The sequence below is a fragment of the Lynx canadensis genome, chromosome F2, assembly GCF_007474595.2.
Source record: "Lynx canadensis isolate LIC74 chromosome F2, mLynCan4.pri.v2, whole genome shotgun sequence".
Taxonomy (NCBI): Eukaryota; Metazoa; Chordata; class Mammalia; order Carnivora; family Felidae; genus Lynx; species Lynx canadensis.
This window is the reverse complement of record NC_044320.2, coordinates 65,749,666-65,765,050: the sequence shown is the minus strand read 5'-3', so window position 1 is coordinate 65,765,050 and position 15,385 is coordinate 65,749,666. Positions and strand designations below refer to the sequence as shown.

The 15,385-nt window shown below is 36.3% G+C and overlaps 1 protein-coding gene across 1 annotated transcript in view; it reads right to left on the bottom strand.

Annotated features, from left to right (window-relative positions):
* The window catches only part of ARFGEF1 (ADP ribosylation factor guanine nucleotide exchange factor 1), a 149,835-nt gene that overhangs the window by 16,365 nt on the left and 118,085 nt on the right, over nt 1-15,385 (bottom strand). The window contains exons 24-33 of the mRNA XM_030303807.2: nt 13,875-13,915; nt 13,615-13,784; nt 13,103-13,254; nt 12,792-12,964; nt 11,857-12,017; nt 10,819-10,949; nt 7,322-7,451; nt 5,875-6,010; nt 5,655-5,793; nt 3,407-3,479 (exon numbers count right to left, since the gene is read on the bottom strand). Coding sequence (XP_030159667.1) covers nt 3,407-3,479; nt 5,655-5,793; nt 5,875-6,010; nt 7,322-7,451; nt 10,819-10,949; nt 11,857-12,017; nt 12,792-12,964; nt 13,103-13,254; nt 13,615-13,784; nt 13,875-13,915 — 1,306 coding nt within the window. The remainder of the gene's footprint in view (nt 1-3,406; nt 3,480-5,654; nt 5,794-5,874; nt 6,011-7,321; nt 7,452-10,818; nt 10,950-11,856; nt 12,018-12,791; nt 12,965-13,102; nt 13,255-13,614; nt 13,785-13,874; nt 13,916-15,385) is intronic.

Below are 15,385 nucleotides of genomic sequence, written 5' to 3'. Positions count from 1 at the left end.
TGAGTGAGAGAAAAAGTAAGGAGGGAGGGAGGAAATGATAAAGCAAATACAGTGAAATGATAACATCTGGAGAAACTTGGGTGTCATGTTAGTTTTATGTGTCAACTGTCTAGGCTAGAGTATCCAGTGATTAATACAAGTGTTGCTGTAAAGGTACTGTGTGAATGTGGTGAACATCTACAGCCAATTGACTTAAGTAAAGGAGATGATCCTCAATAATGTGGCAGAGCCTCACGTGATCAGCTGAAAGGCCGTCAGCAGCTCCTGCCCAGGGCTTTCCAGTCTGCCCTACAGATTTCAAATTATTGGCCCTAATAATTACATAGCCAATCCTGTGAAATTTAAATAAAAACATATAGATATGTATGTACATATATCATACACGAACAAATATATATGTACAGACAGAAACAGATATTTCCTGCTGGTTCTACTTCACTGGTACAACACTGATGGATACAGATTTTGGTACCATGAAGTGGGGGTGGAAGTGATTTTGGAACTGGGTAATGGTAGAAGCTAGAAGAGTTTTGAGGCATATGACAGAAAAAGCCTACATTGCCTCAAAGAGACTGTTAGTAGCAATATGGACATTAAATGCAATGCTGGTGAGGATGGAGAACGAGGTAAAATGCATGTCAGAGAAATCTTCTGTCATCCTAAAGAATACATATAATGGTCATGAATAGAATGCTGACAGAAATATGAATGTTAAAAGTTATTCTAATAAGATCTCAGAAGGAAATTGGGACTATGTTACTGGATAATGGAAGAAAGGCAACAGTAAAATCTTAGTGTGTGAGCATAACTCCGTCCGGAAACATGCTTATAATCCAAAGCACTCGGGGCGCCTGGGTGGCTCAGTCGGTTAAGTGGCCGACTTCGACTCAGGCCATGATCTTGCGGTAAGTTCGAGCCCCGCGTCGGGCTCTGGGCTGACCGCTCAGAGCCTGGAGCCTGTTTCAGATTCTGTGTCTCCCTCTCTCTGACCCTCCCCTGTTCATGCTCTGTCTCTCCCTGTCTCAAAAATAAAATAAATGTTAAAAAAAAAAAAATTAAAACAACAACAACAACAACAACAACAACAAAGCACTCGTGTATCAAAAGTGAGTTTCAAGAACCACTGGCTCAGTTGTGATCATGTGATATATGGTGTCATGTACTACTCATTTATCAAGTTAAAATTTATTAGAAATGTTTGCCTGTCTTGTGGACAGTCGCAGAACAAGTTACTTGCAATCCAAGGTTTTCTGTACGTGTTATAAACTGGCAGAAAACTTAGCTAAATTGTGTTGTATACTACTGGGTGGAAAGCAGAACTTGTAAGTGATGAACTTGCATATTTAGCTGAGGATATTTTCAAGCAAAAGGTTGAAGATACGGCCTGGTTTCTCCTTGGTGTTTACAGAAAAATGAGAGGATACACAGATACACTGAGGAAGAAATTACTAACTAAAAAGGAACTAGCACTTGATAATTTGGCAGGATCTTGGCCTATCCAGACTGCAAAGGATGCTAAAAGTGGAAAACTCGTTGTTATGAAAGCATTTCTTGGGACAGCAAGACAACTTTTTGTTGAAAGACATTAGGTACGTGGATCCAACGGATCCAATCAAACATCTCAGCAGAAGCCAAGGAGAGAGAGGAAGTTATCCACAAAGGATCCACGAATAAACCTCTTGACACACACAAGAGACCCACAGGGATTTTAAGAATGATTTACCGGTAGAAACACAGCCAGCCTAGACTGAGAAGGACAGACTTGGGACAAAATGAAGGAAGGTTATCAGCCTTCTGGGATTCTACAGGCAGGAAATGGGCTGATGGAGCTGCATGGCTGCAAACATGTGCTAACCTGTAAGAAGTAATGATTTAGAGAGCAGACCTGCAGGATCACAGGGAGGAGCCATGGGCCCAGAGGGCAGAGCATCAAGACACAGAGAATTATCCTCAGGCCTTGAAACTTAATGGAATTTACCCTGTTGGGTTTTCAACTTGCTTATTAGGGCCAGCTACCCTTTTATTCCTGCCAATTTCTCCCTTTTGGGATGACAATGTTTATCCTATGCTTGTCCCACCACCTGTAATGCGTTTACAGGTCCACAGATGGGGAGGGATGACGCCCCAGAAGAGACCACATACCTAATCTAGATGGCTGTGATGATGAGATTTGGGACTTTTGATATGATGTTTAGAACAGATTTTGGACTTACTGATGCCATAATGAGTTGAAACTTTGGGGAATATTGGGAGGGGGTGAACATACTTGGCCTGAAAGATGAACATTAGTTTCTGGGTGCCAGAGGGCAAACTGCAATAGGTTGAACAAACAGTGGCTCTAAAAAGGTACGTCTAAGTTGTTACCTCTGGTACTTATGAAGGTTACTTAGAAACAGGGTCTTTAAAGACGGAATTAAGTTAAAGAGTTTGACATGAGACGGCTTATATCTTATCTTACAGACATAAGAAGGCTAGTGTCCTTACAAGAGAAAAACGCAGACAGGATACATACAGATTTGACATCATACAGCCATCTGAAGATGGGGGCAGAGACTGGAGTGATGTGTGTACAAGTCAATGCATGCTAAGGGTTGACAACAGCCACCAGAAGCTGGAAAAGGCAAAGGATTCTCCCTTAAAGCCTCTGGAGGGAACGTGGCCTTACTGATGCCTTAATTTGGGGCCTTTGGCCTCCTGAACTGTGAGACAACAAATTTCTGTTGCTTTAAGCCACCAAGGTTGTGGTAATTTCTTGTGACAGACCTAGGAAACAAATATATTGGGTGAATCATATATTAGAATTCTTTGTAATATTTCTTTTAGGTCACACTGTATCCAAATTAAAAGTTTAAAATAAATACCCAATAATGTCTTTAGCTTGGCATGGAAATCCTTTTACATAACCTCATACCTGCCTCTTAAAACTCTGGACATTCTATTACTCTATGTCTCAGACCACCTGTATTATAAAATAATTTAAAATACCTCCTTCATGGCACTTACAGAAATAAATTTTAGCCACCTGGGAAATTCACCACCATGAAATTTAACCTAAGAATTCTCTGCACAGTACATTTATGCCATCTTTTTATTTATTTTTTTTTAATTTAAAAAAAAGTTTTTTTAATATTTAGAGAGAGAGCATACGAGAGGGGGAGGACCAGAGAGAGAGGGAGACAAAGAATCCAAAGCAGGCTCTAGGCTCTGAGCTGTCAGCATAGAGCCCAACATGGGGCTCGAACCCACAAACTGTGAGATCATGACCTGAGCCAAATTCAATGCTTAACCGACTGAGTCACCCACGTGCCCCTATGCTATATACCTGGACTCATATAAAAGAATTTGGCCCATCAGAAAATTACTTCTCAAGAACAATTTTAAATATGCCTTATTTATGAAAACTTACCAGCTGCTTTTCACTCACAGGAGACAGAGGTGGGGGAGCAGTTTCTCCAGAAGAGGGACGCCAGGTCAAGAGCCTTTAAAATACCAAAATCACACCAGTCATTGAAAGTGTGAAACAGGACACATCCAACATGTTTTCAAACAGGCAGAAGAAAGTCACAAAAATATGCCAAAAACAATATAATCCTTCTTTGATTACTGCTAAAAACAACTTACTAAAAAAAAATCTAGTGAAAAGTTTAAAATATGTACCTCCAGGAAACAATTAACTAGCATAATTAAAAGGGTACTCTGGTCATCATTTTAAAAAAACAAACCCAAAAACTACTTCTGAAAAGTTTCAAAAACTTTATACTAAGTATTAATGCCATTAAATATTGTCTATAAACTGAGACTGAGAAAAGTTTGAGACTTTTAAGAAATTCATAGAACTCTTTAGATTCTATTCTTTTAAAGTTTTTTTATTTGAAAGACAGAGAGCAAGCACGTGCATACTCGAGAGCCAGTGGGGGAGGGGCACAGAGAGAGAAAGAGAATCCCCAGCAGGCTCCATGTTGTCAGCACAGAGGCTGGCGCAGTACTCAAACTCATGAATTGTGAGATCATGACCTGAGCCGAGATCAAGAGTTGGACGCTTAACTGACTGCGCCACTCAGGCGCCCTGATTCTATTTTTTTTTTTAATGTATAACAATAAGTGAAATAAAATTTGGCCCCAAAGGGGAAATGACTTGCCACCCCTGGATTGGGTACTTGGAATAGAAAGATGATTAAGGCCCAAGTTCTTGCTTGTGAGAAGCAGGAGCTCCTGGGAATTGCGTAGATAGGGGCTAGAGACATCATTTCAGTTCCATATAGAAAGAACTCTGGCACAGTTTCTATGAAGAAATGCTTATTAGATGATCTTTAAGATCACGTACCTTAACTTGAATGTGTAGTTCAATAAACTAAAACAGAAGCAGTTCTTTTTTTTTTTTTTTTAAGTATTTTTCTTAATTTTTTTTTTTAACGTTTATTTATTTCTGAGACAGAGAGAGACAGAGCATGAAAGGGGAGGGGCAGAGAGAGAGGGAGAAACAGAATCTGAAACAGGCTCCAGGCTCTGAGGGGTCAGCACAGAGCCCGATGTGGGGCTCGAACTCACGGACCGTGAGATCATGACCTGAGCCGAAGTCGGACACTTAACCGACTGAGCCACCCAGGCGCCCCAAAACAGAAGCAGTTCTTAAAAACAAAAAAAGAAAGTTCAGCCTGACTGGTTTTTGTGAAGACTTCAAAGGGAAAATGGCTAGGCAAGAATTCATACCATCTTTTGACATAAGGGCTACAGATAAACTCACAAAAATGGGTCATCTGTCAGGTAGGTTGCTCCAACAAAATGTGTACCAAAAAAATAAGAAAATCTGACCAACAGTTGTCCCTTCAGTGTATGACCACCTACAGACTGCTTTCCTAGAGGTGTGTCCCTTTTGTTTAACTTCTGATGTCCTATTTATTAGGATACTTAGAAGGGGATCATGTCAGCGCAAATATACTTAACTCATGTCAAGAAAAAGTTTATGATGTTTAAAAATGTGAATCATAGTTTTCATGTAAGTTTTATACACATACATATACATATACATGTGCCTACTTAATAAGATGTTTTAAGTACGCTTTAAATCATCTTATTCAGCAGATTTAAAAGTAGTAGATTTGTGCAGGTCAGAGAGCCCCAGAAGCTGAGCTGGTAAGTAAATTCAATTATGTTGTACAAATAATCCAGGTGCTATTTATTAGTCATTTAGTGACACTATGTCTTAGTCTCTCCACTGATAAAAACTCCTTCACTACAATTCCAAACTAATCCATCATAAGATGACAATTAACTGTAAAATATATTTGCAAATTAATTTTCCTTAGATTATTAAATCTACAGTAACTGAAATATATGTTGAGTTTTTCACCCCCCAATCCAAAACCACTGCTTGCTTTAATCTGGATAATTAAAACCTTGTACAAGTAGAATCACTTCAATGTGACCAATAACCACATGACCAATCAGACTCAAGGGTCTGGTTTATAAATAATCTAATTCAAGTATTTGTATTTGTTATGGCTTATAGGAGTCTGATTTGCAATAAATGCAAATTCATGGAACACTGAGGTATTTTTAAAAGGATTTCTGTTGTAAGAAATCACTAGTTACTATGAAACTTTTTAGGTCGATCATTCAATATACAAATATAAAGTAGTAAAAAATCTTCTTACGCATGTGGGATTGTGGTTTTGAAGATATCCAGTGTGCAGTTACAAGTTTTATCCCAGATTTCTAGGGTAAACTTCTCACCATTCAGAATAACAACATTCTCTAAGCAGTTTGTACCAGATCGTGCTAACTGCTCATTGTCTAGAAAAGAAAAGAGCAATTCATTTATGTATTGCCAGGGCCGTATTTAACACTTTGTGTCACTATTTGCTATAGACCTACCTTGCTGCACACACCAGTAGAGCTGGGCAAAAATATCATCCAAAAGTACATCACTGAGTACTTCTAAATACTGGGTGAACACATCACAAATTGCATAAAGTGCATGATTACAAGTTGTAGTCATCCATTCAGCTTTCTAGGGGGAAAAGTTGTTAAAAGAAGGTCAGACCATTCATCAACCACCAGAATTCAAGAAAAAAATTTTGCATATTTAAAAGCTAAGTCTGTTCACGTTCCTTTCAGAGCACTCACTTCCCTCTAGAATATTCACTTCAACTCAGTAAGAGATCTATTTTTCTCCACTGTTCCATAACCATCTATATATAAAATACTTTAACTATTTTTTGCATTATTTTTGATTATAAAAAATTACCACTGAATCGTCTTGCTATTAACATTATGACTTCTCAAAACAATATGCATGAATAACAACAGCTGGCCTTGCTCTAGAATATGACAGAATATAAAAGAGAAATAAACAAGAAGAAAATGATAAGAATTTATCCAAATGGGTTTAGCATAAATTTAAAATAAAACTTTTGTGAAGTATGGTTCTTGAAAATACCGTAAATGGTGAATAAGGCCATACAAAGTAAAGAATTTATTTTTCTCAAGTATATAAAGACTAATCTGGACTGATATTTTCATATACAGTTTTGTGACAGTGCATATACATCCGTCTACTTAATAAGACTTTTTAAGTAAGAGTCTACCTGTAGATTTAAAAAACACAGATCTAAAGTAAAACTTTGTACAGGCCAGAGAGCCCCCAAAGTTTGCATTTAATATAGCTGTATGAGACAAAATAAGAAAACTTGAGGCTCTCTCTTCCCTACATTTACTGAAACGCATACTATAATTGGTTTGTAGTAAAATACATTGAAATAAAATAAGACATCACTATGTATTCTTTATTCACTTCAGAATAAGAGGTCACTATGAATACTAAAAGAAAACTACTGGTATTTGTAGTTGTGGCAATATTAAAATGAAAAAAAGAAACCAGGGGCATCTGGGTGGCTCAGTTGGTTAAACGTCCAACTTCAGCTCAGGTCATGAACTCGCATTTTGTGAGTTTGAGGCCCGTGTCGGGCTATATGCTGACAGCCCAGAGCCTGGAGCCTGCTTCGGATTCTGTGTACCCCTCTCTCTCTCTCTGCCCCCCGACCCCTGCTCATACTCTCTCTCTCAGAAGTAAGATTTTTTTAAAAAATGTTTTTTAAAAGACAAAAGAAACCAGAAGTCACTGAAAACAACCAATTCATTAACTCAGTTCTATCCCCAAATACTGTTCTTTATTTATAAAGACATACCTTTTATTATAATGAAAAATTCTCTAGTTTTTTTTCTTTTCCATGTCCTTAATTTGAAATAGTAAACTGTATTAGGGAAAGTATTAAGAACCTTTTAACTTGACTGTGTTAAATAAAATTTCATTTTCTCTTACCTCTGTCTGCTGTTCTGGTAATTTCATGTTGTCAAAGATTCTGAAAACAATTCTAAATAAATCTTGCCACCAGTGTTTTTCGTAAGTGTGGCCATAAGTTTTCATTATTTCGAACATTACTGTTAAACCCCTAAAATGATAAAACACAAGTAGAAAAACTGGAATACAAAAAAGCATGCTGCATCAGATTCCCCTCTTAAAATAGTTTTCAGAGTTCATAAAGCTAGTGAAAAAGTTTAGAAATAGTTTTAAACTAACACGTGACATTCAATTTTAAGAAATTTCAGCTATAGGGGTGCCTGGGTGGCTCAGTTGGCTAGGCGACCAACTTCGGCTCAGGTTATGATCTCACAGTACGTGAGTTCGAGCCCCGCGTCGGGCTCTGTGCTGACAGCTCAGGGCCTGGAGCCTGCTTCAGATTCTGTGTCTCCCACTCTCTCTAACCCTCCCCTGCTCATGCTCATGTGTCTCTAACCCTCCCCTGCTCATGTGTCTCTCGGTCTCTCAATAATAAATAAACGTTTAAAAAAAAAAAAAAAAGGAAATTTCAGCTATAAACTAGGTTTCTTTAGGATGCATTTTGTAGGGAAAAACTCCAAAAGCCTTGGCCTTAAAATGTTTTATTTCATCTTTCCTTCACTCCCACCCTACCCTTCCCACATTTAAAAGTTGTAAAAGGTAATAAAGATTGCAAAAGATCATCATAAAATGAAGTTCTGGAAAATTTATAGGACTTTTTAGCTAACACTATAATTGTCCATATAGCATCTGTAAACAAAAGGAATTATAAAACTGATTGACTATGACATTCATGTGAGTGGTTTGCTGCCCACCGTATTCTAGGCACAGAGCAATGCCTGTCACCCATGAGGCACACAGTAAGTATCTATTGAATAAACTGCTTAGTATCACATTCACTATCTTTTGTTTAAGTGTTAAAACTAAAACTCAACATTGTCTTCCTGATTCTTTATTATCTTCCTCTAAATAATAATGCCTTCAGGTAACCATTAAAAAGCTTGATCTTTTCTCTATATGTTATTTTCTTCTAACAAAATATAGGCATCCCTCCATTTAGAAAAGGCTTATATTTTAAAAAGTCTGATGATAAGCCATTACAAAATTTTCTCTAAAATGTCTGATGATAAGCCATAATAAAATTTTCTCTGAAAGACTCCGTAAGGACTGGTTCACAGTCCAGCTCATTTACTGCTGTGCTACCTCCAGGCCTTGTACAAGTCTGGCACATAACAGGCTCTAAATAAATATTTGTTAAATAAACATGTAAAGTAACATAGTAGTAGTTTGGTCCTACAGTAAGTTCACAGCACTTTATCTGACCCATAAGATATCTAATGTATATAACGAAAAGTAAGGAAACCGTAGTAAACAAATTCCTACAGAAGAAACACCCTCTCTTCTGTGGGAGAAGCCTATCAAAACTCCTTGTTTCCCTACAACAGAACAAGGCTCCTTTTTCCTCCATCTCCTGAGCTTGAAATCCATTTCTTCCCACTCTAAGTAACTGGATGCCAACTCCCACAGCTAGGGTAAGAGGAATCCTGTTTCTTCCAGGCCCCGAAAGCAAACACAAATCCACAGAGGCTTCCAAGGATTTTCACTGTTCAAGAAGTCTTTTTGAAAGCAATACTTAAGTTGCTGATATAGGGAAAAATAGTGTTTGAGACCCTAGGTTAATGAACCAATCCTAAATCCATAGAATTTTGAGGCAATCAAATAAAAACATATGTGAAAGTACTGTGTAATTAATCTGTTACACAAATCATGGCATTACATTTTAGTGAGAGAGAGAGTGTGCATGAGTGGGGAAGAGGGGCAGAGGGAGAGACAAAGAATCTTTAGCAGGCTCCACGCTCAGTGTGGAGCTGACGTGGTGTTTGATTTCACAACCGTGAGATCATGACCTGAGCCAAAATCAAGAGTTGGGCCTTTAATTGACTGAGCCACCCACGTTCCTCCATGGTACTACATTTTTAAATGTAGTCTACATATCAGCCCTTACAAATCCTGGAATGAAATAAGAAAAAGCCATTACTGAACAAAGTTTACTCATATTTTCCCTCTCCTTTACTAGCTAGAATATATATTTTCTCTTCTCTTTAACAACTAAAACTCATCCATTATCTGAACATGGGATATGGCAAGAAGGAAAGCAGGATGATCCCAGACAAGGACAGGCTCAAAAGCTAAGAAAGCAGGTAGGTCCTTTGTCAAATAAATTTCTACAAACAAACAAGGGCAGTGAGGAGGTACTGAGTTTATAAGACTTGTCCATCATGATATGTTGGTTGCTCCACTGAGGTGGCTGGACAACAGAAAATTGTAAATCTTAATAATTTAGATTAATATGAATCAGGGGTTATCTTGAAGTTTATCAAGCTCCTAACAGGTCCACTGCCAAATAATCTTCAATGTCTAAATGCAAAATAAAATGCTGTATAAGTTCTTATGATTACTGAATTCTCTGACAAATTCCCAAGGTTTGAGTCTTATTTTGGATTACTTAACCTAATTTTATAAAAATCTCTTTTTATAACAAATAAAAATGAAGTTTCTTAAGATATGTATCACACTTAACCTTGGATGGGGATGAGGCTGGTTGTGGCATAAAGTGAGGAAGGAGAAATTCATTCCTTCATTATAGTTCTATCATTGATATGTTATAAGTTTGTATGTACTACCGGTATAGTTTAAAAATCCAATGAAGTTAATTGCCGAAATGACTAATGATTCTCCCTAAAAAGAAGATGGGATACATAAAAGAAGGAATTTATTTAAACACAAAATTGAACTCACGATGCCTCAAGCACTTGTTGACAGATAACAGGATATACAAACTGGCAATTTCAATTTGGCAGTCAAAAAGGTAGTTATGATAAAAATTTTACTATGGGATTGACAGGAGCTGTAACATGAGAAGTACATACTGAATGCTTATCCAGTTACATTACATCCATAATCGTTTCTTTGCAAATGGACTATACATTCATATAGATCTTTTAATGAGAATGTATTTTTGAAAGATCTCACTTCTTTTTAATAGACCTACATTATTCAAAACTGTAACTGACCAGTCTTCAAAGAGAAATGGTTCTTTATCTAAAATCCACCAAGCGTGTGCATTTGGAGATTCTTCTAGCATTCATCAGGAAATAAAATAAATTTTGCCACTAACTTCAATTTCTAATTGGAAACAAACATATGAAAAGATAGAATGTGTGAACAAATGAACACAGAAGCTAAAACTCAAAGTAGGATGCTATAAGAAAATGTTAAGGAAAAGTAATGTATTTCCATTTTTACTGTTGCTCCATTTAACATATTTTAAAATCTGTCTAATAATTGCTATATTGATAAAACACCTGACTTACGACGGACTTAGGGCCTTTAACTATTGAACTTGTGTTCACATGAGAAAAGTTAATTTAAGTCAAAATGAGCCTTTCAAAATTGTAGTTACAAACACTGATTGTTACCTGGTTCTTACATCTAATTTGCATCTGTTGATGATACAGGATAACTCAAAGAGAATTGGGAACCATCCTCTCACCCACACCCTGTCTTCAGGCGCCACATTCATATCATCGCTTGTGTATTCCTTGAAAGCCTTCAAGAAGAAAGGTAGATATACTTAAGGCAAAATATAACACCTGTACAATATTTCACCAAACAAATTTTTTAAATGTTTTACAAATTCAAAGTCAGCACTTTGATAAATAACAATTTATAAAAAGATGGAGGTTACAACTGCTTAAAAAGAGCACTGGACTAGAATTCAAAAGTTGGTTTCAGCTTCAACTCTGCCACGAGCTTTTCTGCTTTTTACGCCAGATTAAATCAGGTTTCCATTTTTATCATTTCATGGTTATGACACCATGCAGCCACACTAACCACCCCTGGGTAGTGTGAAGGTCAAATGAGTTGATGTATGTAAAAAGTACTAAGCACCCCATAGGTCCAAGTTGGTGTGCAGTAAAATCTTTCTGTAATGCACCACTTTTCTTGATGACAGTTACAGAGACAGATTCAGATACGCAAGATAAGGCTGGCAGCCAATTTGACCTTTTACTTCACTGTTTAAGCCTACAATCACCCAGATAGTCAACTTCAGTACTGCACAGCACAACATGTAGGAAACAGTATACAGAAATGGCTAAAAACATAGGCTTGGTTCAAACCCTAGGTCTCCTTTACTAGCCCTGCAACCATGGAGACATTTTTTTAACTTCTCTGTGCCTCAGATGCCTTATCTGTATGGGGCTATAAACACTACCTATCCCATAAAGTTTAGAAGACTAAACACGTTAATACATGTGAAATACTCAGAAAAACACCTGACACCTTTAATAAATAATAGCTATCATTTCTAAACACTTCAGTCAGAATCAAGCTTAGATAATTTTGGGGTTTACTGAAAAATAAATGCTTCATATACCCTGGATTCCCAAATAAACTTCTATCTCAGACTGGAAATAAATACTCAGCATAATTTTGTTTACTAAATGACGCTATACCTGAGGTCTATCAGACACATATTTTGCACAATGGCGAATAAGTCGAATTGCTTCCATACTTGTGTCTGGGAAAGCTGCATTGCACGCAAATTCAGACAAACACTTCACTGCATCCTGGAAAGAATCAATGGTCGCTGGAAAGTGTTTTTCAAACACAAGAGCTAAAAGGGTGGAAAATATATCAAGATAATTATAATTTTTCAATTATTCTTACCTGCAACAAAAAACATCAACCCCTAGATGTAAGAGCATAACTTAACGGTTAAGGGTTTCGATGTCTAACAGACATGGCGTCACGTCTGTCATCACCGCTTACTTGACTGCTTTGAGTAGTAGGGGACAGGGACACAGGTCTGTGTTCTGTTTACACTATAAACCCAGCACCTAATGCAGTGACAGTACACAGTAGGTACTGAATCAGCAGATCTTGAATGACATTTAACCCATCTGTATTTCAGTTTCTTAATCTATAAAAAATGATAATGGTCATCATTATCTTTCAATCAGGCTTAACTTACATCCTAAGTATTTCATTCTCCTTTACAGTCAAAGGAGGCTGTGTAACATAGTGGTCAAAAGCCTTTCCCTGGCTTTGAATCCCAACTCCATCATTCACCCTAACCTCACTGGGCCCGAGTTTCCTGATCTATTAAAAAGGGGATAATGAAAATACTTATCTCATAGAGCTGTCGTGAAGACTGAAGGAAACACATTCAGAGTACGTATTGTGTTTGCCATACAGTAAACGTTCAATAAATGTTAACTATAATAATGTAATAACAGTATTACAGTCATTATTTACTCTGTTTCTACAGGCAAAACTTAGTAAACTTAAAGCCATAACAGGTCCATAATCTTACACTTGTATTATCTCTGGAACACATTTTTTTGTTTTGTTTTGTTTTTAACTTGAACACAGCCAGAAGAATACTCACTGACAATGTGCCCTGTTGTTTGGAATGCAAGTTCCACTATGCTTTCATCTTGATCAGATGCAGCTAGATGAAACACAGAGAAAATGTTCTTCCATCCGGACCGAATGTTAGCAGCTTGAGAATTAACCATCTGTGCTATACAACGTACAACCATATCTCGAATTGTTGGGGACCTAAAATATTAATATAATTGCGTGGATATACACACAGATAAAACCCATCAGTTTTTTTTCCTTTCTTCTGTTTCTCCCCCTTCTGTGGAAAATAATAAAGTATTTTTATGATATTAAGCAATTCAACAAATGTAATACCTGTTTCGTTTCATTATATGTTCAAAAGGTCTTAAGAAATCCTTCTGGAATCTGAAATTAGCAAGCTCCCCTTTCTCTAAGAACTTCATTGACAATTGCCTCAAGGAGTCTACTGCAAAAATAGCTACATCTTCATTAGGATTACAGCCAACCTGTAATGGCAACAGAAATATAGGGTGCTAATGTCAGCAGTGAAAATCCATCTCTTCATTTTTCTTTTAGAAAAAGTATAGAACTCATAGCACAGACAGGTAAATCCTAAGATTCTCCACAAAGACACTAGGTGTACTGATAATATTTCTCAACAAGAAAAATACACTTTAACTAAATTCTTAAAACTTAAGGTAATCACTTCTAAAAAGAAAAACAGGATTCAAACGGTTTTCTATTTTCAATTAGAAAAATGTAATTTAGAAAAGCTAGAATAGGAAAAAGCCTCAATTACATTATAAGGAATTTCAAAACATGAAAAATATTACAAATGTAAGCGTATCTTCTAACTATTCAAATACCTTATTAAAATGATCACCAATAACTTCCCAAATTCGAGACCACTGCAGTCTTATTCTTCCCATGTTGTAATATGATATTTCTACTATTTTTTGTAGACTAAACATTCTTGGGTGTGTCGTGGAAAGTAATTCATCCATAGACACAGCACAGAGCCAACGGACAAAATCCACTATAATATAAACAGATATACATTTTTTCAGCTTTCAAGTTTTTTTAGCCAAAAAACCAATTTGTAAGTGAAATAAATGTATATACTTACCAATAGCATTTCCATCTAGCCTTGTTGACCCTGTAAATATTCTAAAGAAAGAAAACCATAATTCAAAAATTTATAAAGTCTGACTTCTGCTACATCAATTCAGAAGTAAGTAGCCTGAGGTATTACCTACTTTAAATCTGTTTTAAGGGAAAAAAAACATCAGGTAGTCAAATGAATATTTTATCATATAGTTTAATAACAAGTATAGTTTGGATGTTCCTCCGTCCCTCCTTCGTATTCAGTAATATAAGTAAGAACATATCGTTGTAATTTTACTAGTAAATTTACAAACACTAGATGGGTATCTCATGAAACTCTAAGAATAAAAAAATATCAATTTGTAAAACGAATTAAACATTGGCACACTACAAAACAGAAGGTTTTTCATTTTTCCTGATTATCTACTAGCATTAAACACATTCTTAAAATGGAAATTTCGACTTTTTTACAAGTATCATATGTTTGGTTAGAAAACTCATTTATATTAAATTACAAGCAATTTAAGAGAAACTTGTAAAATAGTCTCCAATCGTTTAACCAAGAAGTGGCTAAATAACTTTTCTTAGAAAATTCAAATATTTAGAGTTAAGATATGCTGTCCAGCTTTGCCCAGATTTCTTCACTCAGCAATTTTTGTTTCAAAGTTTCATAGAAGATTTCAGCATAAATCTACTATATTAGCCCTCTTTTAAAAGTCTGCATTTTTACCCATCCTCTGGGTTTGTAACCGAGGGTTCGATGTGACTTCCAGGATGAACTGATATTCAATTTAAATTGTGTACCATAGGCTTTGCATGACAAAATGGAAACCTTAAAGGCGGGAGCAGGTCAAATATTAAACTTAGAAATAAAAGTAATCATAGTGACAGTAATGGCTACCAACAATTACAAGGTGGGTACTATTCTAAGTGTTTTATATGTATCTACTCATTTAATAATCACAAATACTCTGTGAAGTGGGTATTTGTAGACTTTCAATTTTATCAACATAGAAACTGACACATAAAGGTATTTTAATAACTTCCTCAACGTCACAGAACCTGTAAGTGCTACAGCCAAGATTCAAACCGAGACGGGCACACTCTAGAATCCACTCTCTTAACTACTTTGCTGTATTACCTCACACTTAACCTGAGCAAAACATGAAAAAATCTATTGTTTTTTCCTATTATGTTCACTATATCCATGTTCTGAATATATAATGGTTTTTTAACCTTAGTGCCCTTGAATGTCTTTCCACGTGTTCTGGCAATGAGTAACAAAAACACGACAGGAAAAACAGCCTAAAAACTGACAAGATGATAACTCAGAAACTGATCTGCTAAAGGGATATTTTAAAACTTCCTCTACTGCTCTTGTCAGAACAAAACAATACTTCAAAGATCTGGCTGAGAACACAATCTGGGGGAAAAAATAGAATAGTAAGTCCCCATTTAATCCAGTGGATAGACTGAATTCAGAAACTAAAAATATACAAAGCCTACAAAGTTCTCACATGAACAAAAATGAAG